This window comes from Fusarium redolens (genome assembly GCF_020744475.1).
Source record: "Fusarium redolens strain MPI-CAGE-AT-0023 chromosome Unknown BKA55scaffold_7, whole genome shotgun sequence".
NCBI classification, from domain to species: Eukaryota; Fungi; Ascomycota; class Sordariomycetes; order Hypocreales; family Nectriaceae; genus Fusarium; species Fusarium redolens.
In genome coordinates this window covers 1786375-1810579 of record NW_025763670.1, presented here as the reverse complement: position 1 = coordinate 1810579, position 24205 = coordinate 1786375, and the positions used below count along the sequence as shown (strand labels likewise).

Below are 24205 nucleotides of genomic sequence, written 5' to 3'. Positions count from 1 at the left end.
AATGAATGGAGGCTCGCTCAACACCAAATCAAGGCTGAAAAGTATTATCGCAGCGGATAACTGTCAACGCCAAAGCACAGACAACCCGCAGGAATAAACAAGGGATGATGGTTCGGTGTATAAGCCAGCAAGGAAAAAGAATGCTACGTAATTTTAATAGTGACGGAGGCTGCGATAATGAACCGAGATGTTGGAGAAACAAGTGCCGTTGAGTTCTGTGGGACCGACTCAAAAGAAGAGTACAGTGCACAGACAGTGCCCCGCTAATGAGCACAAGAAGCACTAAAAGGACCCTAAATGGTAACCTCTTCACCTTGTGGCGGCCAACTTCTCCCCGTCTTTGCCTGTTATTTTCTTGCTTTTATTCTTTGATCTCTTGCAATGACTTCATCTCTGAGGTATTCCACGGAGATTATGACGTTTAACAGTTATTGTTTTTCGTTACATCTTTCCCCCTTGTACTTAATGAGAAACTTAAAGCTTTGACAATGCATTGATTCGTAGGTGCTAATGCATCCCCTGTCGATGGATGGACAGGGCAAGCTGACAACGTTCCATTCCCAGCGCAACGGGCCAGGCTCTTGGAGGGAAGCTAATCTCGGTATCAACTCTTTGAGTTAGGAGAGGCCGATTTCTCATATCAGATGAATTATAATAACAGCAGGGCACGATGATTTGTTGCGAGTTTGTATCCGTGTCTATTCCCAATGATGAGTTTCGTTTCTAGTGCATGATGCGTGACCAAGCAATTCCTTGCTTCACAGGTGAGGAAAAGCAACAAAAGACCCAGCCTCATCAAATGAGCCCCTGTCAGTGGCTTCTTGTACCCTGGCGCGGCTTATTTTCATCAGGGGAAACGTTGATTTATTCCCTTCCACTCGCGAGCTTCTCCCTTTTGCCCATTGAGCAATCATCATGAAACAGCCGGCGGCGGCAACTAAGGGGACCGGGCTTACCGCAGACTGTATGACGGCCTGGGGGTCGTGTGTAATTGAACGAATGCTTTTATCTGAGCTTTTCTTTCATCAATGCCATGGATATCAGTGGATGGTCTGTGATCATTGCACATGAAGCGTGGCGTAATCATGTCTCCTCATTCGTATTGGATAATGGTTCTAGACTTGTGTGCACCTTTTGTAAGTCACCCACAAGAACGACAAACAAGCTCTAACCTGCCTTGTAAGAAATGTCTCTCCATCATTCAAATTCATATCCCATCTGAAGCCACATGAGCTTTCCTTCTCCCTATCCCTGTCATTTCACAGCTGTATTTCCGTCAAAGCCCACTTAGAGCTCGCTGATTCCGTACAGGGGGCTTACAGGGGATCTAGCTCGGCTGAGGGGCCGTGCAGGCGCAGGCGCAGGCTTCATTCAGGTGCTGCCCGCCAACACAGTGTCAATTTCAATCTACCAGCCTAACCAACCAGCCCCCCTCATGGAAATCTCCCATGGGTCATCTTTCTTTGTCTTCTTGTTCTGCCCTCTCTTCTATGTAAAGCTCTCTCGGAGCCCGACGCGCCTTGATCGCCCCAGCCATGATATCTTTGTGACGACGATATCTTGATTGTTGGCCGACCCAAGGTCTATTCCATTATTCCATCCACCAAAAGTTATCTTATCGACTTCTCTTCGCCATCTAACCGCCCCTTTATCACCGGATCTTTCGTTACTCTTTCCGACCCGCATACGCACCGCCCCTTGCGTCTATGAACAATACCTCTCCTTTAATCGATAGTTGCTACATCGAATTCCGGTAGCATTGACAACGATATCATTCGACTTTCGATCATAAACATCTTAAAACAAACGCCGTTCGTTTGCCGCCCTCCACGCGTCCTCAAATCACTTATTTCTAGAGGTCGCGGGCGCCATCAATATGGCCACAATGGCACCCGCACCGACCTCAACCGAGAATATTACTCCGCCGCGCAGTAGTCATGGTCATAGAGACTCGTGGGGATACAACATGCCCCAGAAAGAGGTACGAAGCGTGGGAGTTGCCACATGATGGCTGCTACCCCAACTTTTGTCGGGGCGAGGTTGCTGATGATTTGCTAGGATTTTGATAATGACATGAACGCTGGCACGAACCATGACTACCCTCAAAAGAACCATTTTACTGCCCAAAATGGTAACTCGAACTCTTACCACTCTGGCATGGACCGAGTTGGCCGAAAAGTGAACTCGCACGATAATCTTTCGAGTGCCAAACTTCACAACTCTGTCGACGGAGCTGGAGCGCGCTACATTAGTGAATCCAAGACGAGTCCGGCTTTGAACGGTAACTCTTGGGGACAAACCTTTGGCCCCCAGACCGAAGACGAATACAGCCGCAATGCCGTACCTATCGACCGAGAAGTAGTTGTTGTTGACGAAGGTTCCAAGTGGATTCACCGTGACAAGCTGGCAAGGATAGAGAGTGAAGAGCTTCAAGCTGCAGGCATATTTGTCCCGAGAACCCGCAACCACAGCAAACAACGACGAGACCGAAGCCGCAGCGCCATGCGCCGTGGTACTGACGCGTCGGAGAATGGCCCTAGATCCCGAAAGAACTCGACAGCTGTTGAGGGACGAAACCCCGAGATCGCAGGCGAACCGTGGGATTTACGTACCCCAGAAGAGATTGCAGAGGAGGAAAGCAATGCTTATTTCACTTCAAACACCCACAAAGGAGGCTCTCGCATTCCTGTTGCCAAGGTTAGTCCAGCGCCCATATCTGTTGATCGTTTCGAGCGAGCATCGAGGAAAACGAGCGAGAGCCCCGACGATGAACGGACTTTGACAAATGAAAAGACTCGACCTGGAAGCGCGCACATGGCGAAGGGATTCGACGCCATGTCGATCAATAGCAATCTCAACAATAGTTTACCCGCGCCGAAACGAACCGCCACCGATACTTCGCCCAAGAAGGCTGCGACGGGCCCAAGAAAGACGTCTGGTCCCTCGAAGACGGGCACTGCAGCGACGGGACGACCGAAGACGAGGTCTGGTTCTATTGGAAACAGCATCTCAACTCGACCTTCGACCCGATCTGGAGAATTGTCACCAGGAAATAAGGCGCCTGAAGGCGATCCTCCATGGATGATCAACTCGTACAAGCCCGATCCTCGACTCCCTCCTGATCAGCAACTCCTCCCGACTGTGGCCCGACGCCTACAACAGGAGAAGTGGGAGAAGGAAGGAAAGTTTGGCGATGTCTACGACAAAGATTTCCGACCGCTCAATGACAATGAGCTCGGCAAATCGGATCAACCTGACCAGGCGGACAAGGCTGAAGAGACCGACGAGAAGCAACGAGAAACATCGCCACCCGAGGGCGAGTGGCCGCTCAAGCTGGAGCCTACAAAGAGCCCAACTCAACGCGCTGGCGGATACTCTACTATGCCCAAGATCTCGGACAAGCCGCAGAACAGCCCACTTCCAAGTCCAAGAACACCTCTTTCGCCCAATGCACCCAACGCACCCCAAGCGCCAGTGGAAGAACAATCGAAGCCGGAACCGTCTACTGAGCGACCAGTACAACAGCACCCGCAACAACCACAACCCGCTGAAGATGACAGCAAGGGTGGCTGCGGATGCTGTGTGGTCATGTAAAGACTTGGCCTTTACCCCACCTGCCCATGGTCGACGGAACCACGAGATCGAGGATACCCATTCCCTTCCCTACGTGTCTGACAACACTTACGACGTAACGAATTTCCTTTACAATCTGCTTGCATTCAGCCATTGTGTTAAACCGTATCATACCAACTCAGCCTGCTATCTCTTTAGCGACGCAACTGCCATTCCCTTTGTCACAACTTTAGCGATCCGTTCCACCCCATCCGGACCAAAGATAGCGACCTTGTCACCGAGACACAGCTTCACTCGTGGAAAGGTTAAGCATTCACCGACCTGACAGGCTCAAGCAGTAGGCTGTCTGAGATCTGGTGATGTGAGAGATACACGTCTTTCCCGGAGTGCTTCATTATTTGTATTTAATTATCGGCGTTTGAGCTTTGTGTTTTGCGTTTTGATAGTTGAGTGGTTTTGCCGTTAAAATGGTACTTCTTGTTATATTCTTGCCAAAGGAGAAGGGGACATGAACTGGAGCGGAATGATAGAAGTGATGGGCCTCGTGGTGGGATTTACTCTGACTTTGAGTGAGTGAAAGTCTGGGTGATGCTGGTGTGAGTTAGTTCCAGCGACTGGAACCTGCTCAGTTATCTTGTTATTGGAGATTTTGGAGAGCGAAGTTGAGTGAATCAATAACAGGACGTTAAAATTATTGGATGTCGTGCTGTGTTTGTGAGTAAGCTCACACAGCTTTTGCTGTTCCTGGGATCTTTGAGTGATATATGCCAAGGAAGCTTGAATCAGTATTCATCACGATGTTGCAAAAGTCTATGTCTGGTATGAAGATTGAGCATCTCAAGCTGAATATCAGGCAACATACATTGAAACAATTTATTCCAAGGAGATGTCACCCAAATATCACCAAGTTGCCCCTCAGCTTTGAAGCTTTTTCGGAAAACCCGGTCTCAAAAAACGCCCACAACGTCATCATTACCCTTTGGCTGTACGCGTTTCAATCGGGAGATCGGCACTTTGAATTCGCGTGAATTCATGCAGTTCTCATTATTAAAACGAAGAATTATCAGGGAATTGCGTACGGATAACGGCATTCCAGAAACGGGTAATTCGGATCTGATGCGATGCGGTAATGCCCGCGTGTGGGGTTTGTCTGTTAGTTTACTCCGTATGATTTGCATCATCGAGATGGTGACGTAGAGTGAGATCTGGGTATGGGGTATTTATATATAGATGGAGAGACCTCTTGGAATTTTCTTGGCATTTGGAATTCACTTACATGGTTACACTTGCTTCAGTGTAAAATATCATCAGTAACAATGGTTCATCAGCACGGAGATCACCATAAAATCCCCCCCAAGCACCGGATTCACAAGTAAAACCTACACTCCCAGCCACGACATCACCATGCACTAACACTTGCAGACCCGGAGCATGGCTTCCCGCCGACCACCGCGTGCACAGAGAGTACATGCGCCGCGTCACAAAGCACGCCGATGAGAACCCCAAAGAGCTCGTCCCCGTTCTCCAAGAGTTCAAAGACTTTATTGAGAAGACCCCCCGCGTGTACATGTACTTCATGCAGATGTTTGAGGAGATCCCCCAGAAACATCCGTATCAGAATGATCCTACTGGTACACCTCAGTTGAGAGACTATCAGCAGATGCTGCAGGTGCTCAATCATATTTTTAGCACGGCGCCAGAGTGGACGGATGCGGCAGAGAGTGTGGGGATGGTAGGTGTGCCGCTCTGTGCGATCTTTGACTATCCTATGGGAACGCCTAGGTGAGTTTTATGAGGGATGAGATTGAGAGGGTGAGTGCTGATGAGGGTAGTGGTTATGCGGCGTTTTTGGATCCTGATGTGAACCGGATGCTGAAGAAGGTTCTCAACCACTGGGGCAAGTTTCTTATGGTATGTTCACCCAATATGAGTTTCGACAGTTGAACTGATGATGGTAGACGCCCAAATCGGCTGAGGTTCTGGGAGACCACAAGCAAGGCTGGTTTGGCCCAGTAGGCCTCAGTGATCTCGTCGAGGTTGCCAACAAGCCCAATAAGACAAACTTCAAGTTTGAAGAGGTCTTTGAGTGTGATCCGTCCGCTAAGTACTACGGCTACAAGTCCTGGGATGGTAAGTCAACAACATCACTATACTGAACAACCGCTGATTGATGTCCTTAAGACTTCTTCACTCGTAAGGTCCGCGACAGCGCTCGTCCCGTCGCTTCCCCAGATGACAACCTCGTCATCGCCAACTGCTGCGAATCACGCGTCTACAACATCGAACACGATGTCAAGCTCCGCGACCGCTTCTTCGCCAAGGGCCAACCTTACTCCATCCTCGACATGCTAGCCCACGATCCCCTCGCGGAGAAATTCGCCGGCGGAACGATCTACCAAGCCTTCCTGTCCGCCCTCTCCTACCACCGCTGGCACTCTCCCGTCTCTGGTAAGATCGTACGTGCCTTCGTCCAAGACGGTACGTATTTCAGCGAGCCTCTCTTCGAGGGTGTAGGTGAACCTGGATCGACTGAGATTTCGGCTGCGGGATTGTCGCAGAGTCAGGGATATTTGAGTGCGTTGGCGACGAGGGCTATTATCCTGATTGAAGCTGATGAGCCGGCGATCGGACTCCTTGCGTTCATTGGTATTGGTATGGATGAAGTTAGTACGTGTGAGATTACCGTTAAGGAGGGACAGCATGTCAAGAAGGGACAGGAGACGGGTATGTTCCATTTTGGAGGCTCGACGCATTGCGTTATCTTCCGCAAGGGCGTCAAGGTTGAGGGATTCCCTGAGGTCGGTAGGGAGGAGAACGTGCCGGTTCGAAGTCAGCTGGCTGTTGTGAAGAAGTAAAACAGATCTGCGGATGAGACAGGTAGTCGAAACAGAATATATTACGCTTGGTTTATGCTGTCATTATTTATTTCTTCGCATCCTCCTTCATACCAGCCTGGACCCAAGCCTTGGATGCACTAGCCTTAGCTTCAAGTTCCTCCTCAGTCATCTTGAGCTGCTCAAACGCAGTGTGGCGCGTGGGAACATGACGACCAGCCTCGAAGCCGGGACGCTCAAGGAGCTTGTAGAGCCATTTCTCGAGGTGAGGAAACTCAGAGAGATCAACACCAGCCCATTCTGTTGGCTGTTAGTAAATGACGGTGATGATTGAGAGAGAAGGGAGACTTACTTGCGCTGGAGACCCAGCCCCAGATGGAAATGTCGGCGATGGTTACCTTGTCGCCGACGATGTAGCCGGATGATGTCTGGGAGAGATGAGTGTCGAGGGTGCGGTAGAGACGGCGGGTCTCGTTGGTGTAGCGGTTGATGCCATACTCAATCTTCTCAGGAGCGTAGCCTGCAGTGTGTCAGTATAGTATCATTGAAGACAATGGTGAGAACATACGCTTGAAGTGGTTGGCTTGACCCTGCATGGGACCGAGGCCACCCATCTGCCACATGAGCTGCGAATTGTCAGTTACGATCTGATGGTATGAATGAGAAAACTTACCCAGCTGGTCATCTCCCAATGCTCAGCAGATCCATGAGGGAACGAAAGCTTATGATCCTTATCATAGCGATCAACGAGGTACTGCAACATAGCACCACTCTCAAAAACGCGGATCTGCTTGCCGTCGAGAGTGTCAGTTAGAGCAGGGATACGACCGTTGGGGTTGATCTTGAGGAACCACTCCTCCTTCTGCTCATTCTCGGTCATCTTGATAGGATACACCTGAACTCGTTAGTGTTGTACGCAGGAGTGCGAATATTGAGAGTTTACCTTGTACTCAAGGTTAAGCTCCTCGAGCAGAATGGAAGGCTTGATGCCATTGGGCGTGTTGGTGGTGTAGAGGGTGATGTCGGTCTTGATCTTTTGAGCCATTGTGAAGAGTTGTTTTCCCAATTGGGTGATACGCGATGTCATAAATTTTGAGAGTGTAAATATGAGAATTGAGCTTGGAGGAGGGGAAAGACACTTTATAGGATGTTATGAGGTTACAAATACTACATCTGTAAAGCTACGGCATAGTGAGGGGTTCGGTTTTCTGGGGATTGGATGGATTATTCATTGTATAGCTGGATTTGGCTTGGTAATCCGAAGTTGGTGGAGGTTGAACCCACATTGGACCAAGGCCATTGCGCGATTGTTACAACAGTCTTTGTAATCAGCCCGTCTCCGAATGCTCCATGGGGAAATACTCCAGTTGTCGCTGAGATCAAGTGTTTTATTTCTGATCCTGAAAGATTCTCTTTTACTCTGGCGTTCTGATATTGCCTGTTCTGGCAATTCACCACCAGCGTCAGCACTTTGAGTGAACCACTACACTACGCTAGGGTCATTGATGTCATTGCTCTAAACTTCTGGCTCTTCATGGTGTCCCTCCTTTGATTGGCTGAGGACTATGACAAACTTTATCACAAGGTTTTGTTCCTGAGCTGTTCACCAGATTTTCTTAACGGCAACTTATTCCCATGAACACCAATCACTCACTCTTTGACAGTAGATTTACAGAACTATATATGTCTTTTCTTAAGTCTCTAGTGCAGCTGTCAGATTCTCAGGTTCCCCATAATGGATACACATCTTGGCAAGGGAATCAGTGCCTCGATTGGCCCCACTTCGGCTCCGGACACCAAACGGCCGTTGTAAGCCGTACTCCGATAACTTATAACCCCGTGAAAACATAAACGGAGTGGAAAGGGATTTCCAAATAAAGTTTTTGGAGACTTGTTATGTATTAGCTAGATGCTACACTTAGTATAGGGCTCTTAGCACTCAAGGCATTGTCTTGCCTCAAGTATAAGACCCTCTTCAGGCGTCCGTGGATGCCTTGAGCTTTGCAACTACCTGCAAGGACGTTCACAAGCTAGTCACAAAGCAAATTTATATAAGAGACGCAATGGACAACCACTCGGCAGCACTGTTAGTATCAGCCAAGCGCAACAAACTTGCTGGCGCGACTCGAGCCCTCAGTTCGGGTTCGAACATCCACTCTGGCGATACGACCGAGACAGTCACCTACTACACCACCGGGCCAAACGCTGTCAAGAAGGGCCACAGGGTTCCTGTCCACCTTGACGACCAAGCCACTGCCATCCACTGGGCTGCTTCCAATGGGTACACGGAGATGGCATCTCTCCTTCTTAACCGAGAGGCCAACCTTAACCACAGTGTCAACGTCGACGCCTCTGAATGGTCTAGCCGCCAGAGGATACCGACTGGCCAAACCTTCAAAGACTGCATCCCACTTGACTATTACCCAACCAATTTCACAAGCAGAGCTGTTGTGGATAACGCATTTTTGGGCTTGGAATGTCTGGAATCTCCGCAAGCCATCAGCACCAAATATCGATTCATGAAATTAGAGCAAGGCGTGAATCCTTTATACTTTGCTGTAGAGGGCGGCAAAATCGAAATCGCAGAGTCTCTCATCAAGGCTGGGGCTGATCTGACTACCCATACTGGAACAGGACTCAACGCTCTGCAACCGGCAGTGAGCATGGAGGGGATTGATCCGAATAGTACGGATACTTTTTGGAAAAACATTACTCCACTTTGTAAACTGCTCTCAAGAGGAGATGGCGCTACCAGTAGTCAAATTGATCAAGACTCTTGTAGAGCACGGAGCCGACATCAACCGATGGGACTTTCTTGGTAACACACCCCTCCTCACTCATCTGCAAGACTTTAAGCCGAATGATTCCGTCATCGCAGAATTTATACGACAAGGAGCCCATGTGTACGAGGGCTTCTAAGATGGTCTCGAAGTACCTCCCAGTGAACTCAACAGAGAGATCTACAATGCCATGGCAGATATTGCATTTGTTGGTCCAGGCTGCGAACCAGCGCCTCTGCCGCTTAACCACAACACTGGGATGGAATGATCTCAGACCCGGGAGGCTATATTTCGACATTTCTATATGCTCATCCACCAGACAGACACAGTCCCGGAAGCATTGGCCGACTTTCCCCTCAAGGACTGGGAGGAGTACTGGCAGAGCGCCCATTTGCCTATGTGGATGCTCCAATGTTGGGAAATCTGCCGCGAGGGTATGGCGATTGAAATTCACCTTGAAGGGAAGATGTATATGGTTAAAGCAATATCGATGATGACTTGGAAGATGAAACCTCTGGAGGTAGTGATGAAGAAGAGAAGAAGAGTATGCGATGGTCGTATTAACCACCGAAAGGTTGTCAAATTGTACGACGGAGTGTTTTATTATCAGGGAGAGAGAGAGAGGACCATGCTGGTCAACTATTATGACTAGAGTTGGGCATAGAGTTTTGGTCAACTGGCTGTATTATTGACTGATTTTAGGATGGGCGCAACGCTTTGATTTTAGATGTTGTTTGATACCACAGTTATACGGAAAGGGGCACCTGAGCACGAAACAGAAGATGATTTACTAGTGTATTTGACACCGATACTAGACCACTAAAACTAGTCATTGTGTGAAACTTGTCCGTAACTGCTAAGTGTTCTATAAGTTCTAAGTGTCGTGTCGTGTGTTATGAGTTTGACTGTGCCTTGCCAGCACTCCCACAAATATCTATCCACCTCTCAACCTCAGCCTGTAGTATATCTATCCCTTCATCTACGCGCTGCATAAATGGTTTATATGCATTCTCTTTCAGATGGACGTGCCAGACCTCCAAAAGCAATTTGTTGACATTGAGCTTCACGGCTCCAGCTTTGATGCAGTCTTGCATGATCTGAGCAGTGAAGTCATTTGTCCCATGAAGTGCCATTACTGCACGACCGTGAATTTGCTTACCAATAGATGAGAGTCTCTTGAGGTCGAGTTCTGGTCCTTTAGGGCCATAATCCCCGTGAATGTTGCCGACGCTTGGGGCGAGAATGTCGATACCTGCTTTGAGGAAGTCTTCTACCTCCTCGGGAGAAGTAAATAGGGCTTTCCCTATGTTAGGCCCGTGTTGCTATGATGAAGACTGATGCTCACCTTCAAGATCACCAGTATCAGCGATGCCATCTTCACCTCCATTGATCCGGCCACTCTCCGCTTCAACAGCAATACCCCGCTCATGACACAACTTCGTCAGTGCAGCGGTCTTAGCAAGATTTTCCTCATGGTCATAGTGGCTCATGTCGACCATGATAGAGTCGAAAGGCAAATTTTTCACAACTTCTTCGATCTGTGATACATCCTGTGCATGATCGAGATGAAGAGAGAGCGGAACGGTCGCTGATTCGATAGCTGCAGATGCTGCCCAGGCCAGAGTTGGTAGTTGTCTCAGAGTAGAGGGGAATAGAAGGATAATGAGTGGAGAACGTTTGGATTCGGCTGCTCTGACTATGGCTGTGAGATGTTCAATATTGTAACTGAGGCTTATGGTTAGTAAGAAGCGTCTCCGAATCTGCGGAAGACAAACCATATTGCTGCTAGGACACCGTAGTTGCCCTTGACCGCATCTTCCAAGATACGCAAGGTTCGGTTTGTATTTCTCAAGTTTTCAGTTGATTCTGGCATGGTTGGTTGGTACATAATGTAAGTTGTCTGTCGAGGAGGGAGGCCGTTGGATGGGGTGACATGGACATGCAACGGGGTATCTGATTTAGTCATCATAAGTTCCATAGACTTTGCATTTACCAAATTTCGCACATTCACGTGACATGAAGTTGATTAATAAATTTATGATATGCCAGATGTTCCCAAATTCGAGGTCTTATATACATCCTGTTCACCAGTTAAGAAACCGGAAAACCTACATTGTTCAACTATCTCCTTGCAATCTGCACAACCCGTCATAAACTACACAAGTGTTTGAAAGGATGTCTAATCAATCTTCCTCTAACAATTTAATCCCAGAAATTTGATTCCGTAGTATATCTTGGGTCGAAGAATGTTATAGCCCCTTACGAGAATCCTCTTAACTTGGATATTTCTGCAGATAAGCTTAGACAAGGCCATAATGCAGTAAGATGGGTTCTTGTTTTCAAGTTCCCAGCAACATTTTAAGAAGACTAGGAGAGTGTGAAAATATATGATGCAAAGGAATTGCGTATTGTGTCTTGGCATGGGAGGAGATGGTCTCCCCTGGTTCGTTTGTGTTCCATAATCCATCCCAGTGTGACCCCAGGGTGGTTCATGCGTTTGCATGGATAAGAGCTGGGCATCCGGATCGGCCGCCAAGATGATTTCATTCCCTTATTGTCTGATCGGGTCGCGAAAAGTATACGCTGGTGTCTGTGCTATTCGGCGATGGGAAGTTTGCGGTGACGATGTTGCTTGATCTGAGTCAGTAAGAGTTGAACACGGAAGCGCGTAATGCTCACAAAAGCATAAATTATCAAAGAAGGTGATGGTGAGGCAAGGATATGATTCTCCATGTGAGTAGTGTATATAAGGAAAGTTGTCTGTCATCGTGTACAAAAAGCTTCTTTGCCTACAGTAGAAAGCAAGGAGGACCTTAGATGAACAGGTGGATGGCTAAACAAAGCTAAGTCTGGGAAGGGTACCTCGAGAAGCCTACCCCAGTCGCTATCACATGAAAGTTACCGAGCACTCTCGACGCACCGTAATCTGCTTGAGCTGTTTCAAGCTCTTTGCTCAGGGTCAGGATCGGGGTTTCCCGCGCAAGGCAAGAGGATTGGCAGGGTGAAGGAACAAGAAATGATAGAACATACCTATCTTCGGATACAACGGACAGTTCGCATAACATATCACCGTGCTCAACTTGACGAAGAACCTCATGTACGCTCGAGTTTTGCTGTAGCATATCAAGAATGACATTCGCTTCCTTGTGGTCTCTTGATCGCAACAAATCGACAAGCTTTTGGTAATCCGTGTTTTCATTTTGTAGATGTTCGCAACGCTGTCGTAATTCGCGATATCTATTCATGGGTGCATAGCTGCATTCCGACCCAGTTCGGATACAGCCTTTACAACGCGGTCGACTCCCATTGCACTACGATGAACGATTAGACACCAGATTGAAGAGTATTCGAAGGACTAACTCTGATCTTTCGCTTTCGACAGGTTTCACAGGCAACCGTGACACCGACTCTTGGGTAACGCTGGAGGACAGCGCGGGGTGTAGGAACAGGCGGTAGTTCGGCGGCAGGAAGGAGAGGACGTTGATGGCCTTGGCTAAAACCAGCCATGTTCAGATAATTCTGAGGAATCGTAGTTGGAGGACGATTGGCGCGTTCTACCCTAAAAGGTATCTGTCGCGGAGAATAAGAGGGAAAACTACATTAAGACATGCAGAATACAGCTGAGTGGACGTGACGTATATCAGTACAATCTGACAATTCCCCTTGTCCATCAAAGTAAGGGATTTATCCGGGACTGTGAATCCTACCATTGGCCGCTTACTCGTTCCGCCATCATTTCAACGTCTCTGAACCATGTCAACGACCGCATATTTCCAGTCTTTCTCCGAGGAGCCCATTAAAGCCCTGCAGATTCAGCATAATCTTTAGAGCAGCCAATAGTCTCACCTCCTGCTGTACCCCTCCGCCAAAGGTGATTGGGTCCTTGACTAGTCAAACTGTAAAATGATCGTCATAATAGCCGCATGCTCTAAAAATGTGGCAGGAACCCGACATTATGACTACGAAGCGCGTTATTTTATTACCAGGGGTTATATACTTTATACAGTGAGACATACGAGCCAAGATGATACGTTACTGGTGCAGAGCTTTCGGGAGAAGCCCCCAGTGGTATCTTGGCACACCAAGCCATTAGCCCGCGGCTGTCAAGGGGGACTTAACCGCAAATGATATCTGCATTGGTACCCTGAGAAATAAAAGTGAAATACGCGAGGCTGTTCTTTACTCTGTTGTGAGTGGCAAGACCACATTTTAGACCGTTTGTGTCGCGTACAGTTCCAGGACCACATAAAACCAGCACTCCACCCCTGTCAGAATGATTAGAGACATAGAGGGTGCAAAGTAATCAGACTAGGCCTGAATATCGATGTTTATCTCATCTAATACACAGTTGAACTGTGAAGTACGTACTGCTGAGAATACAAATTGATAATCTTGCCTCAGCTCCTGATTTCAGTTACTGGATCAGGTCGAGAAAGAAAGAAAAGGCAAATCGGTCAGCACTTAACTGCCGTAGTGCATAGGCAGGGCCATTATGGACCTATTTCTTCATATTCAGATTGATATTGCTGCTAGTGTAGCGGATCTCAGGGAGACGTGGAAGATGTTGACTTTAAGTAAGAAAACAAAGCCCGGTTCAGACTTAGAGATGTATTGCGTGTCTTGGGTTATCTCTCAACAAGCTATTGTGGTTTACAAGGTCTTGCAGCCTTACAAGGAAGTGGCAAACTCCATAACCCGCCACCAGGCCAACACAAGGGGCGAATCACACAGTTGACCGTTATATAACGTCAGTCTAGTCACAGCGACCGTAAGAAATACAGAATTATTGCTGATAGCCAAGACCTGCCCCTGTCTATAAAGTTCAGGTGTACCAAGTCTCTCAAAAAAATAGAAGAAGAGAAAAAAAAACTAATTCTGGCGTCACCAGCACTACACCGCGCTTTTCCCTCTCTTCTCATAAGCCTTACGACCTACCTCCTTGAGCCGGGAGTCGTCCGGTCGAGTGAGATCAATCTGTGGCATTAGGAGGAACGCTAGCACGAATGCAAGGCTTGCGACACCTGCGCCTATAAGAAATATTATGCGGAATCCTTGTCTGTATGCTGGGATGAGAACTGAGCGGATCTTTTCGGCCTCGCTTGGTGAGACTGTGTCTAGAAATGTCTGAGGGTTGCCGAGAAGTGTCTTTGAGTCGTGTCTATCTAGGTTGAGGGAGGATAGAGAGCCTGCTAAGACGTTGTTCCTGCAGTGATATCAGCGAATGTTTGTTAGATTGGTTTCTTGGCTTGACATACAAAACTGTCCCGCAAACTGCAAGACCCAAGGTTGCCCCCAAATTTCTTACGAAACTATCAAATTTCGTCAGATTTGCCTTTGACGTACGCTATAAATCTGTCACTTACTTGCGGAATGAGGTGACAACAGCCATATCACGCCTCTCGACACCGGCTTGCGTAGCAATGAGCGCACTATCACCGTCAGTCAAAGCCCATTTAAACGTCACAATTTCAACTCACGGCTGCAGTGTATTACCGACGCCCACTCCAATAAGTACCGAATAACCAATTTGTTTCCCAACGCCCGTGTTCTCATCAAGAGTTGACATTAAACCAAGACCTATGGCCCAGGATAACCAACCAAACAGGATACACTCGCGGTACCGACCGATCCAGTGTACGATGAGCCCTGAGAAAGTGCTACTTGCTGTTTGGAGTAGTGTGATGGGGAGAAGCATTACTCCGGATTTGGTGGCAGAGTAGCCGTAGACGAGTTGGTAGAATGAGGGGATGTAGTAGACTTGCATAACGAAATTCCAGCCGTTGATAGCCATTGTTAAACATGCGCCGTTGACGATTTTTGACTTGAAGATGTGCACTAACTTGGTCAGAATGCTTTCGGTTATATGATGGGGTTTCTTACATGGTATCAATGGATATCGAGGACCTTTCCACTGCCACAGCATGAAAGCAACGGATACTGCTGTGCCCACCACTAGTGTTGCGATAACCTGAGCGGAATTCCAAGAGTACTCTTTTCCTCCCCATGTTAATCCCAGAATAACGACAGTCATCCCAGCCAAGGCGAGAAGTATGCCCAGAAAGTCCACGGCTTTGAGCTTTCTATTTGTCACGTTAGTTGGGACCCTAGCATTTGCTGGCGAAACTCACAGTTTCCAATCTCCTTCGACTTTCTTCAATGGCATGAAGAAGAGTACACAGAGCGTTGTCAAAAGAGTCAGTGGCAGTTGCATTCTAAAGATCCATCGCCATGAGTCTGCAGAACTTGACGAGAGTGCACCTCCGATGACAGGTCCGATACCATTTGCGAGAGCAACAACAGCGCCCTTGGAAACATTCTCAGTCATGGTAATACAGGCTTTGACTGTGGCGAACTCACCAGTATTCCTTGGTACTTGCCTCTCTCTCGCAGAGGGACAACATCGCTCACGATAAGCTGCGCAACAGTCATTAGTCCACCACCTCCAATACCTGTAAAAGCTCGGAAGATGGTGAGTTGTAAGACAGATTGTGCCAAGGACGAGGCAAGTGATCCGACAAAGAATATAGCAAGGCCTAGTAGGAGGATGATCTTGCGAGACCAGATGTCTGATAATCGTCCATACATGAGCTGCCCGACTGTTGAAGTTCTGATATTGTCAGCGTAGACCCGCACTCCATGTTGATGATGCTCACATGAAATATCCGCTTGCTATCCACGAGACCTGGGCTGTTGACCCCAAAGCATTTCCAATGATGTATAAACTCGTTGCCAACATAGTCTGGTCCATCAAAGCCAACAGGTCCACACTGGCACATGCGAGAAATATCTATAAAGCCGGTTAGCATGACAATGCCATTGTTTCTTGAAACGTACTGTGATGATGGCTCGCTTTGGCACGTAATTTGTCTGGTCATTGAACTCATGAGTCTTTTCATTGTCGCCTGAATCGACGACAATAGTATTTGTTGAGCCCATATCACGGCTCATGACCGCGTTAGCTTCTGGTTCACGATTTTCTGCCATTGTGTTGGGTGTCGCGACGAATCGACCTCCTGAGCGCCAAGGTGGGAGAAACCGCAGTGGGAGCTCCTTTAATCCTGATGGTAGAATGGAAGCCACCTTGACGGTGAGCAACTCCCTTTGTTGTGGCGGCGTTCAACTTTGGCTCAAACTTGCTCAGGGATCGGCGTTGAGCAACCCTTTTGGCCGAAACAAGGTTATTTTCCAGGTACACCGCTTCGACTACCGGTCAACTGCCGTATCGTGTACCTTGAGCGATGATTTCCCCTTTACTATTTTAAATGGCTTTTATGTAAAGTTAAGTCTCGTAACCTCATAAAGTATGGTGCGATTGGCTCTTAAACTGATGCAAAGGTGTCATCGCTAGAGATCGGCAACTAAGGTTGCATCAGCGCTGGTTTTGCAATTCCCAATGCTACAGCGCGGATTAAAGACGGCTCTAAAACCTCTAAAACACGCCACTATACTTTCTCATACGAGCTAATTGAGCATGTTTGCGAATATTCGCGAAAAACATGCTCGTTGATGACTATGAGGCTTTCACGATGCTCAACAGACTTTCTCACAGGCCACTCTCAACAACAATGCCTTCTTCACAAAACATGAAGGAGTTTGTTTTGATATATTTTCGAGAGGGAAACGGGAACTGATAGAAAGTCTATCAAGGTGTCTCTAGAAGTAATTAATCGGTCCCCAAATTATGGATAATATTAAGCATCTCCACCTTGAGCCGCTCTGATGGAAGACTATCAGGGTCCTTTTCTCCCAAGGCTGATACAAGCTTGCGGCAATAACCGAGGCTATTGCAAATCATACTCGAAAGAAGGAGTAAAAGTTCCTTGTGGAAGTAAGATCTGACCAATTGTTTTGTCCCTATGCATCTAATCTCATAAATGGCACCACCCTGATGGTCAATTTCTCGTACGCGCCACTTCAAGTCTTCGATGCATCATCGAAGCAAGCATCAAAAACCTTAATGACCTGCTTTACTAGTGTGCCTCTAGTAATACTTCATCACGTAAAGTCCATTTAGAGATGAAAGTCTGTCGATCAGCGAGAAATTTCTAGCAAAACACTTCAACGAGCTTCTCTTTGGGGCCACTCGACTCAGTGACCCCCATCTTCTCTGTCAAGTTACCCACGATATTCAATTGATCTACTCTCCAACGATGAAGACCTCGAAAAAAAGACTCATGCAGTCTTGTGGATATCAAGTCTTCTGATTGGTATATGGTTACACTCGAGAAAAAGATGCGTTGTTCAGTCAGACATCCCACGCTTTATGCAAAGGCCGAGCAAAGCCTACTGCCACCCACCGAACCCTTTTAAAAAGGCCGGTAAGCCTACGACACACAAGCCCTGAATCATATAGCTAGCCAACACCCAGAAAATCTGTTGCTTCTACTTCTGTAGTCGTCAAGCCATAACTCTATTCCAACATGGCCAGCCCCAACCCCCTCAACGTGTACAAAGGACAAGACTCCATCCAAAAGTACTTCGATCCAGAATCAGCACCCCCGCTACCGCTTGTCGAGATTCCCGACTCGCTTAATCCATATCGCCAAGATGGAGTGCGTATCTATGCCAAGATGATGACTATGCATCCTGCAAACAACGTCAAAGCGATGCCCGGTACGGAACCTTGGGTCAAATTTTATATGCTTAGCTTATGTGATTATAGCGTTGAACCTTCTTCAGAACTGCGTCGTACCCGGAAAGACCAAGGCAGTGGTTGAGTACAGCTCTGGATCGACTGTCCTGTCGATGTCATTGATTTCACGAGCTATTCATGGTGTTGATGATGTGAGAGCGTTCTTGAGTAACAAAACGAGTTCAACCAAGCTCCGGTTGATGCAATTCTTTGGGATCGATATGTTAGTTGCCGGCACCTCCAAGTTCATCCATTCCTTGGCTAAATCAGGTCTTGCAGTACGCTATTCGGAGGTCCATCACAACCGGAACCCCTCGACGAACGCGGTGGTATCCGAGCAGCTCAAAGACTTGCACAAGAGTCAGATGCAACCATCATAAACCCGAATCAATATGAGAACGATCTTGTAGGTCTTCAGCCACCCGCAGAAAAGAGCTAGTACTAACGTCAGAACAGAACTGGAATGCACACGTCAAGTGGACAGGTCCGCAGATCCATAAGCAGTTACCAGAAATCAACGTCATCTGTGCTGGCATGGGGACCTCGGGTATGCCAAAATATTCCCACATGTGTAACTTGACTAATGGAAGAAAGGAACTATGACTGGACTTGGCACATACTTCAAAGATGCAAAGCCTGCAGTATATCGACTTGGGTCAGTCAGAAACCCGTCGGCACGATGAACCACATCAATACTAACAGCTGCATAGTGTATGTACCGCACCTGGTGATCGAGTCCCCGGCCCTCGATCCTTCGCCCTCATGGCTCCCGTCCAGTTCCCCTGGAAGAGAGCAGTCGATCACATCGAAGAAGTCGACTCTCACAACTCTTTTTCCATGTCTTTAGATCTCTGCCGAAACGGTATCGTCTGTGGACCTTCTTCAGGTTTCAACCTTAAGGGTTTAAATCAGCTTATAGAAAAGCGCAAGGCTGAAGGTACTCTGTCAGACCTCGCTGGACCAGACGGAACTATCAACTGTGTGTTCTTGTGCTGCGATTTACCTTACCAGTACATCAATGAGTATTTTGATAAGCTTGGAGAGAGCTATTTCCCCTCTATCAAGAACGAGGTGAGTCTTGTCCTTCGGGGCTTTAATGGGGACTAACATTAGCCTAGGACCTGCTCAAAGTTGATTTGTATCGATATGATGAAAAGTGGGAGCGATCAGCATCCGAAGCCCTCGATGCATTCTTTGACGTCGACCGAGGTGCAATTCTCGACATGGTTCTTGCCGACCCCAAGATTGGATCTGTCAACACGGTCGACTTGCAAAGCATCCTAAGGTCCAAACAGGACACTACTATTATAGATCTACGCCAACCCGACGATTTCAACAACTTCCATCTACCAGGCGCTGTCAATATGCCTTTCGTTCAAGACGGCACCCCAAGCCCATTCTCCCATGCCAAGCTGTTAGAATCACTCTGGGAAAACCTTGAAGGAACTTTCAAGGCTCCAGGAGCAAATGTCCAGTCTCTTCTCAGTGGAAGAAGAGTCCTTCTCACATGCTACGATGGCGATAGTGCCCGGGTTGCAACCAGTGTTCTGAGAGCCAAGGGATACGAGGCGGATAGTATCAGAGGTGGGTTTCAGGCTCTGAACAAGATGAGACAGAGCTCAAATCAAACCCCTGTGACTGGTTCTAGAGAATCATCGCCTTGGGTGGACTTGAGTCAGGAGGCGCTGAGCGTTGGCGCATCACAGTCTGCTCGAGTTTCGTTATAGCGGGTTTCAATCAGTCTTGGCAGAGGATACCCAGTATATATAATCAAGGATAGTATACGAAGAATGACGTCCATAAATTTCGATATGCCGTACAGGGTGAAATGTTGTTAGTGATATGTAGTCTATAAGGCTCTCTCCCCATTGACAATTCGTCAAGTCGAGACGAGTAATCTCGCCATGAATGTACTGCTCAGCCGTCTAAATTCTATGCGTCAAAGGTCTCTTTATATAAATTGACATCTCTGGCACTCCCGAGGCCCTGTCAGGAGCCGTCTAGCTCACTCCCCATGCTCCAAGAACGTTCCTCTTCCCCTCACCCTTCTCTTTTCGACTTCCGTTCTCCAATTTTCTAACTCTGCTCACGATCAATCCCACAGCTATGGGCCCAATGATGGTACAGAGTGTAATAGCCCAGGTAACAATGAGGAAAATCTCTGATGACTGACCATCTGCCGCTGCACCGAAGATACCTTTGCTTTCAGCCAGTGCAGAAATCAGGTATCCAATTTCACCTCTAGCTACCATTCCAATGCCAACAATGCATGCCGGGTAGAGTGACAAGGCTTTCTCTGGTTTTGGTGTCGAGTTACGCACTTGGGGAGAAGCTTGAGATGTATCTGTGACAGTGATGGGCTCTAGAAGGACAGCATCGTGTCCTTCTCCTCCCGGTGCGGCACTAGCCTCATAGCGAGAGGATGAGTTGTCTGCGCATTGAGCACCAGGCACCAATCCTTTGGAAGAGTTTCTAAGCTTCGGTGTGAGTCTTTGAGCGAGCTGCGCAAGATTACGGAAAGGGTCTGTAAAAGACATAAGCCAAAGACCACAGGCAAGCTTAGCAAATATCATAAGGATAGTGTAGATCACGCCGCGCCAGACTATGGGACCTGTGAATAGCTTCGTGATAGGGACAGAAAAACCAATAGAGGCCTAGGATAGTTCAGTACTTGTTGATGTCGAGTGGTTCATCGGCAGACTTACAAAGAAGAAAGGCTTGAGAATGCGTTGAAGAGCGGGCTCGTAGTAATGATGGAATATCTCGGCACCCGAGCCGCCTTCCATAACTTCTGGCAGAACCCGACTCTCCGAGGCTGGCTCCTGAGTAGTCAATTCTTCGGTAACCACAGTTTCTCCTGAAGCTTCAGTCGCATTTGTGTTGGTTTCCTGAGTTTCAAGATGAGGAACATCGGAGTCCCACCAACTGATGGTTGCACCAGCTATGTAAGCAGCCAATAGACTCGAAGTGCCTGCAAAAGTCGCACCAATGACTATACCAAGAAGATATGCAGTATGAATGACAAAGGCAGTCTGGCTCATACAGAAAACCTTTGAAATTCTAGAAGTCGGATTGGCCTGTCGAAAATCATTGAGTCGAACAGTAAGAGGTAGAACGATGAATCTGCAGAGAACAGGAATGATAATTGCAAAACCAAGAGACACGACGACAGGTCTGACGACTGTGATAGCATCAAAGGCATCACCACCAAGGTTTGAAATAACCTGGACCATGATTAGGCCTATGACATCATCCATCATGGCAGCACTTGTCAAAACAACGCCGAGACGCGTTGCAGAAAGACCGCTTGTGCCGAGGATAGTAAACGTCGTGCCGAGACTGGTAGAGCACAACGCAGCACCAGCAGCAAAGGCCTGCAACGGGGTTGCGTTGAGCATAGGCATGACTGCAAATGACAGACCAATTGGAAGAAGAATTCCAGTGGTAGCCACGATAGATGAAAGACCAAGATTAGCCTTGAGAGATCTGAAAGATGTTGACAAACCACCTGTAACACGAATTAGAAAAGAAGTCTATGCATCCTAGAGATTCCATTTACCTTCAAAAACTAGAAATAAAAGACCTAGGTATCCAAGCTGCACTATAGCATCTTCAACCTCGCGAGAGAGCCATTTTGCGCCTGGTGTCCCCCAAGCTATACCTAACGCTATTTGACCGATCAGACCGCAATATGCGATTTTATCGAGGCCATAATTAATCAGACTCAAGAGAAGAAGAAAACTTGATAGGATGGCAATGATTGTTATTGGAGGTTCGTGATACGGAAGTGAGGCCTCCATTTTGCAGATGGTGATGTCGGTTCCATTTTGCTAACCTGGAGTTCAAAGCAGGTTTAGATATGCCGGAGTTTTAATTCTCCGACTTGGTTCGGGAATAAGACATGTAAGACGCCATGGTAGAGCCAAAGTACACGAGCTTTCAACCACAAACACCTACGTTCAATTTGATGAACTACTACTTTCAACAGTCATATGATTCTTATAACTCAAATGTTAGAAATATCCGTGCAGTCTTCTCTCTCTTCTCATCGTCTGACACGTCTGTCATCCTAACCAATCGCATCGTCTGGCACAGGACGGCCGCCCTACGAGTCAATATCCCTGAATGCCAAGACAAGCCAATGCATTCCTTCGCAGGGGTGAGGGATGTCGGTCGATTCTGGGTGATTTATATTTTGCCCTGGCACTTTAACCGAGCATCGTTCGTGCCTCTCGCTCACATGTTTAGCGCACCCTGAATTTCAAGTCTGCAGATTAAACAAGGACTCGTCGTTCCGGCATGAATATGAACAGTGTAATTAGTTGGTTTTTATGTACATGATCTCATTTTATACATGTGTCCTGTCCTTGGCCGCTACATCGAGACTAACAAGCTCGATATCGCTTCTATTGCTCTTCTTGTCGCTCCAGCCTCCAGTAAGCTCTGGGGAATGTGATCCTGTCCATGGGCCAGGACCGGGGTCTCCTTCTAGAGATGGTGTTTCGTCGATTTCTTCGAAGCCGCTTTGTGCTGCTCTGCGAACTGGTGCGCCGGAGGAGTTGTTTGGTCGGCCTGATGTATTGTAGTTGTAGTCGTATTTGGAACCCTTTCTCCGGAGATATGGTCGGAGAGCGGGGAGGCAGGCAATGATGAGGCCGATGAAAACGTCGAGTCCACTCCAGAGTTCTATGGTTTGTTAGATAAGCTTTACTGTGACGAGGATGTGACTCACCAATCGTTGTGATGGAACGGAAGTCTCCGACGTTTGTAAGCTGAATAGTCAGGAAGCGTGTGAGTGAAAATGCAATGTCGATTATTCCGAGAAGGAAAACACAGTAGACACCGATCTTGACCTTCTTCCGCATGTTGAGCTTATACAGAACCAACCACGGCAGAGCAAAGACTGTACAACTGTTAGCTTCGATATTACCCATCAGACTACGAGACTTACGCAAGAGACTTCCTACAAAGTGCAACGTCCAAGCAACCTGGAATGTTGTGACTAAGGCCAAGTCATCGCAAAACGGCTCCGGTCCCAAGATCGACCTGAATATGAGTTAGACGAGGAGAGCAACGACGAGAGATCTGACGTACCAGTTCCTTTGTATTGGGAAACAGAGGAATAGTTGCAGACATAGTGACACGATCAATGCACACGCGCAATAAACAACTACACTCCAGAGGACGATCCTTCTCTTGGTCATGAACGGCGGGAACAGTTGGAGGTATACGACGAGAAGGGATGCCTTGCAGAGGTAAAAGGTCACGAAGAAGGGAATGACACTAGCCCACATATACTATAACATCATCAGCTTCATGTTTCGTTTCGTGATGACGATACTCACCCGCAGTACTTTGGATAGCTTCTCTGGCGGAACATCCCAATTAACAAGGGTGTAGTTGATCTCGGGTTTCAACACATCCTCCTTCATATATATGATATCGAAAGACGCCGTAACAAATGCCGATATCCATGCTGCAACCCGTAACCAATCTGCAGCGACGAGCCTTTGCTTCTGTATGACGAGTCGTAGATAGATTCGAGCACCGATGATGGCAGCAGCCAGCGTAATAAGGCTGTAGTTCACTGCCTAAAGTGGTGGGTTAGAGGCTAATTCAGTGGGTTAACTTGGTGGGCTCGACTCGATCTTACCAACACAGCCGCGCCTGACGGCGCAGAAACCATTGTGAGACTCCAGAAGCGATTACAGCATTAAACAGAAATAAAAAAGCAAAAAAAGAGCGTTTGTTCTTTCGTTTCCACCATGCAATGCAATGTAATGTAACAGAGAAGACGAAAACGCAGAATGATCGTCACGAAAGTTGCTGGGGGGACATGATGATAAAAACCCTAAATAAAGCTGGCCTGGCCTGTCGATAACACAGCCAAGGTTAACCCCGGCAATCGTGGATTGAGCTTCACTGTAAGCTTATCGGGTGGCGCCGCTAGAGGATTCAGGCTGAACATTTAGAGTTTACGCTACGGGCTACCGCGCTGGAATTGGAATCTCGTTACGTGACGAGTTTAACGCATCTCAAGTCCTGGCAGTGGAAAAAGTCGCACCATCGGCCTTAGTCGAGACCTGAAGCCATTGGGAGTGGAAGTGAGAAATTGGAAGCCTTCATTCCGAAGGGTGAGTAGGGCTGAGACTCGGACTCGGGAGGAGAAATGATCGACCTGATGTGATGTTGATCATCACACGTTTGTTGCCAAGAATCTGCATGAGTCGTAGATCTAGCCACAACTGAAGCGAGAAAGCACATAACCAACAGAGCTGAAAAGATAGTCAAGCAATGTCATGAGAGGGACATTCCTCTTTTGACAATCCGTATAAGTAAAAGGGCCATTTTGTAAAGTCACCACGGACATTGTCTCATAATCCGAA

At 47.7% G+C, this 24205-nt stretch overlaps 10 protein-coding genes across 10 annotated transcripts; 4 read left to right on the top strand and 6 right to left on the bottom strand.

Moving 5' to 3' along the window:
* Positions 1-1876: 1876 nt before the first annotated feature.
* BKA55DRAFT_593701 (uncharacterized protein) lies at positions 1877-3594 on the top strand (the record flags this gene model as incomplete). Its single annotated transcript, XM_046195582.1, has 2 exons — positions 1877-1981; positions 2059-3594. 2 exons carry the CDS (start codon positions 1877-1879, stop codon positions 3592-3594), a joined length of 1641 nt encoding a protein of 546 aa, XP_046050331.1.
* Positions 3595-4838: 1244 nt separating this feature from the next.
* Positions 4839-6481, top strand: BKA55DRAFT_566949 (Phophatidylserine decarboxylase-domain-containing protein). The gene is made up of 5 exons (XM_046192681.1): positions 4839-4945; positions 4996-5355; positions 5406-5484; positions 5532-5703; positions 5755-6481. The coding sequence occupies exons 1-5, from the start codon at positions 4890-4892 to the stop codon at positions 6426-6428; spliced, it is 1341 nt and encodes a 446-aa protein (XP_046050330.1). The 5' UTR covers positions 4839-4889; the 3' UTR covers positions 6429-6481.
* A 14-nt stretch (positions 6482-6495) lies between these two features.
* On the bottom strand, positions 6496-7452 carry BKA55DRAFT_538929 (glutathione S-transferase; the record flags this gene model as incomplete). Its single annotated transcript, XM_046190080.1, has 5 exons — positions 6496-6707; positions 6760-6927; positions 6976-7033; positions 7081-7302; positions 7351-7452. 5 exons carry the CDS (start codon positions 7450-7452, stop codon positions 6496-6498), a joined length of 762 nt encoding a protein of 253 aa, XP_046050329.1.
* A 1018-nt stretch (positions 7453-8470) lies between these two features.
* BKA55DRAFT_689584 (ankyrin repeat-containing domain protein) lies at positions 8471-9326 on the top strand (the record flags this gene model as incomplete). Its single annotated transcript, XM_046199370.1, has 2 exons — positions 8471-9092; positions 9145-9326. 2 exons carry the CDS (start codon positions 8471-8473, stop codon positions 9324-9326), a joined length of 804 nt encoding a protein of 267 aa, XP_046050328.1.
* Positions 9327-9977: 651 nt separating this feature from the next.
* Positions 9978-11127, bottom strand: BKA55DRAFT_566945 (ketose-bisphosphate aldolase). The gene is made up of 3 exons (XM_046192680.1): positions 10963-11127; positions 10533-10912; positions 9978-10484 (listed from the first exon to the last, which is right to left on the bottom strand). Exons 1-3 carry the CDS (start codon positions 11073-11075, stop codon positions 10081-10083), a joined length of 897 nt encoding a protein of 298 aa, XP_046050327.1. The 5' UTR covers positions 11076-11127; the 3' UTR covers positions 9978-10080.
* Positions 11128-11241: 114 nt separating this feature from the next.
* BKA55DRAFT_566942 (uncharacterized protein) lies at positions 11242-13126 on the bottom strand. Its single transcript, XM_046192679.1, has 3 exons — positions 12548-13126; positions 12218-12498; positions 11242-11818 (listed from the first exon to the last, which is right to left on the bottom strand). The coding sequence occupies exons 1-3, from the start codon at positions 12692-12694 to the stop codon at positions 11731-11733; spliced, it is 516 nt and encodes a 171-aa protein (XP_046050326.1). The 5' UTR covers positions 12695-13126; the 3' UTR covers positions 11242-11730.
* Positions 13127-13834: 708 nt separating this feature from the next.
* Positions 13835-16279, bottom strand: BKA55DRAFT_642980 (major facilitator superfamily domain-containing protein). The gene is made up of 9 exons (XM_046197167.1): positions 16022-16279; positions 15841-15974; positions 15545-15794; positions 15316-15491; positions 15068-15267; positions 14665-15022; positions 14551-14616; positions 14443-14496; positions 13835-14390 (listed from the first exon to the last, which is right to left on the bottom strand). The coding sequence occupies exons 1-9, from the start codon at positions 16169-16171 to the stop codon at positions 14078-14080; spliced, it is 1701 nt and encodes a 566-aa protein (XP_046050325.1). The 5' UTR covers positions 16172-16279; the 3' UTR covers positions 13835-14077.
* Positions 16280-17607: 1328 nt separating this feature from the next.
* BKA55DRAFT_689581 (tryptophan synthase beta subunit-like PLP-dependent enzyme) lies at positions 17608-19546 on the top strand (the record flags this gene model as incomplete). The annotated part of the gene is made up of 7 exons (XM_046199369.1): positions 17608-17800; positions 17850-18042; positions 18099-18225; positions 18276-18366; positions 18414-18474; positions 18530-18890; positions 18938-19546. 7 exons carry the CDS (start codon positions 17608-17610, stop codon positions 19544-19546), a joined length of 1635 nt encoding a protein of 544 aa, XP_046050324.1.
* A 70-nt stretch (positions 19547-19616) lies between these two features.
* On the bottom strand, positions 19617-21751 carry BKA55DRAFT_642974 (Sodium/hydrogen exchanger family-domain-containing protein). Its single transcript, XM_046197166.1, has 3 exons — positions 21379-21751; positions 20525-21327; positions 19617-20473 (listed from the first exon to the last, which is right to left on the bottom strand). The coding sequence occupies exons 1-3, from the start codon at positions 21617-21619 to the stop codon at positions 19820-19822; spliced, it is 1698 nt and encodes a 565-aa protein (XP_046050323.1). The 5' UTR covers positions 21620-21751; the 3' UTR covers positions 19617-19819.
* An 11-nt stretch (positions 21752-21762) lies between these two features.
* BKA55DRAFT_614078 (uncharacterized protein) lies at positions 21763-23663 on the bottom strand. Its single transcript, XM_046196691.1, has 6 exons — positions 23473-23663; positions 23165-23410; positions 22914-23116; positions 22771-22865; positions 22552-22722; positions 21763-22505 (listed from the first exon to the last, which is right to left on the bottom strand). Exons 1-6 carry the CDS (start codon positions 23503-23505, stop codon positions 22168-22170), a joined length of 1086 nt encoding a protein of 361 aa, XP_046050322.1. The 5' UTR covers positions 23506-23663; the 3' UTR covers positions 21763-22167.
* Between the last annotated feature and the right edge of the window lie 542 nt (positions 23664-24205).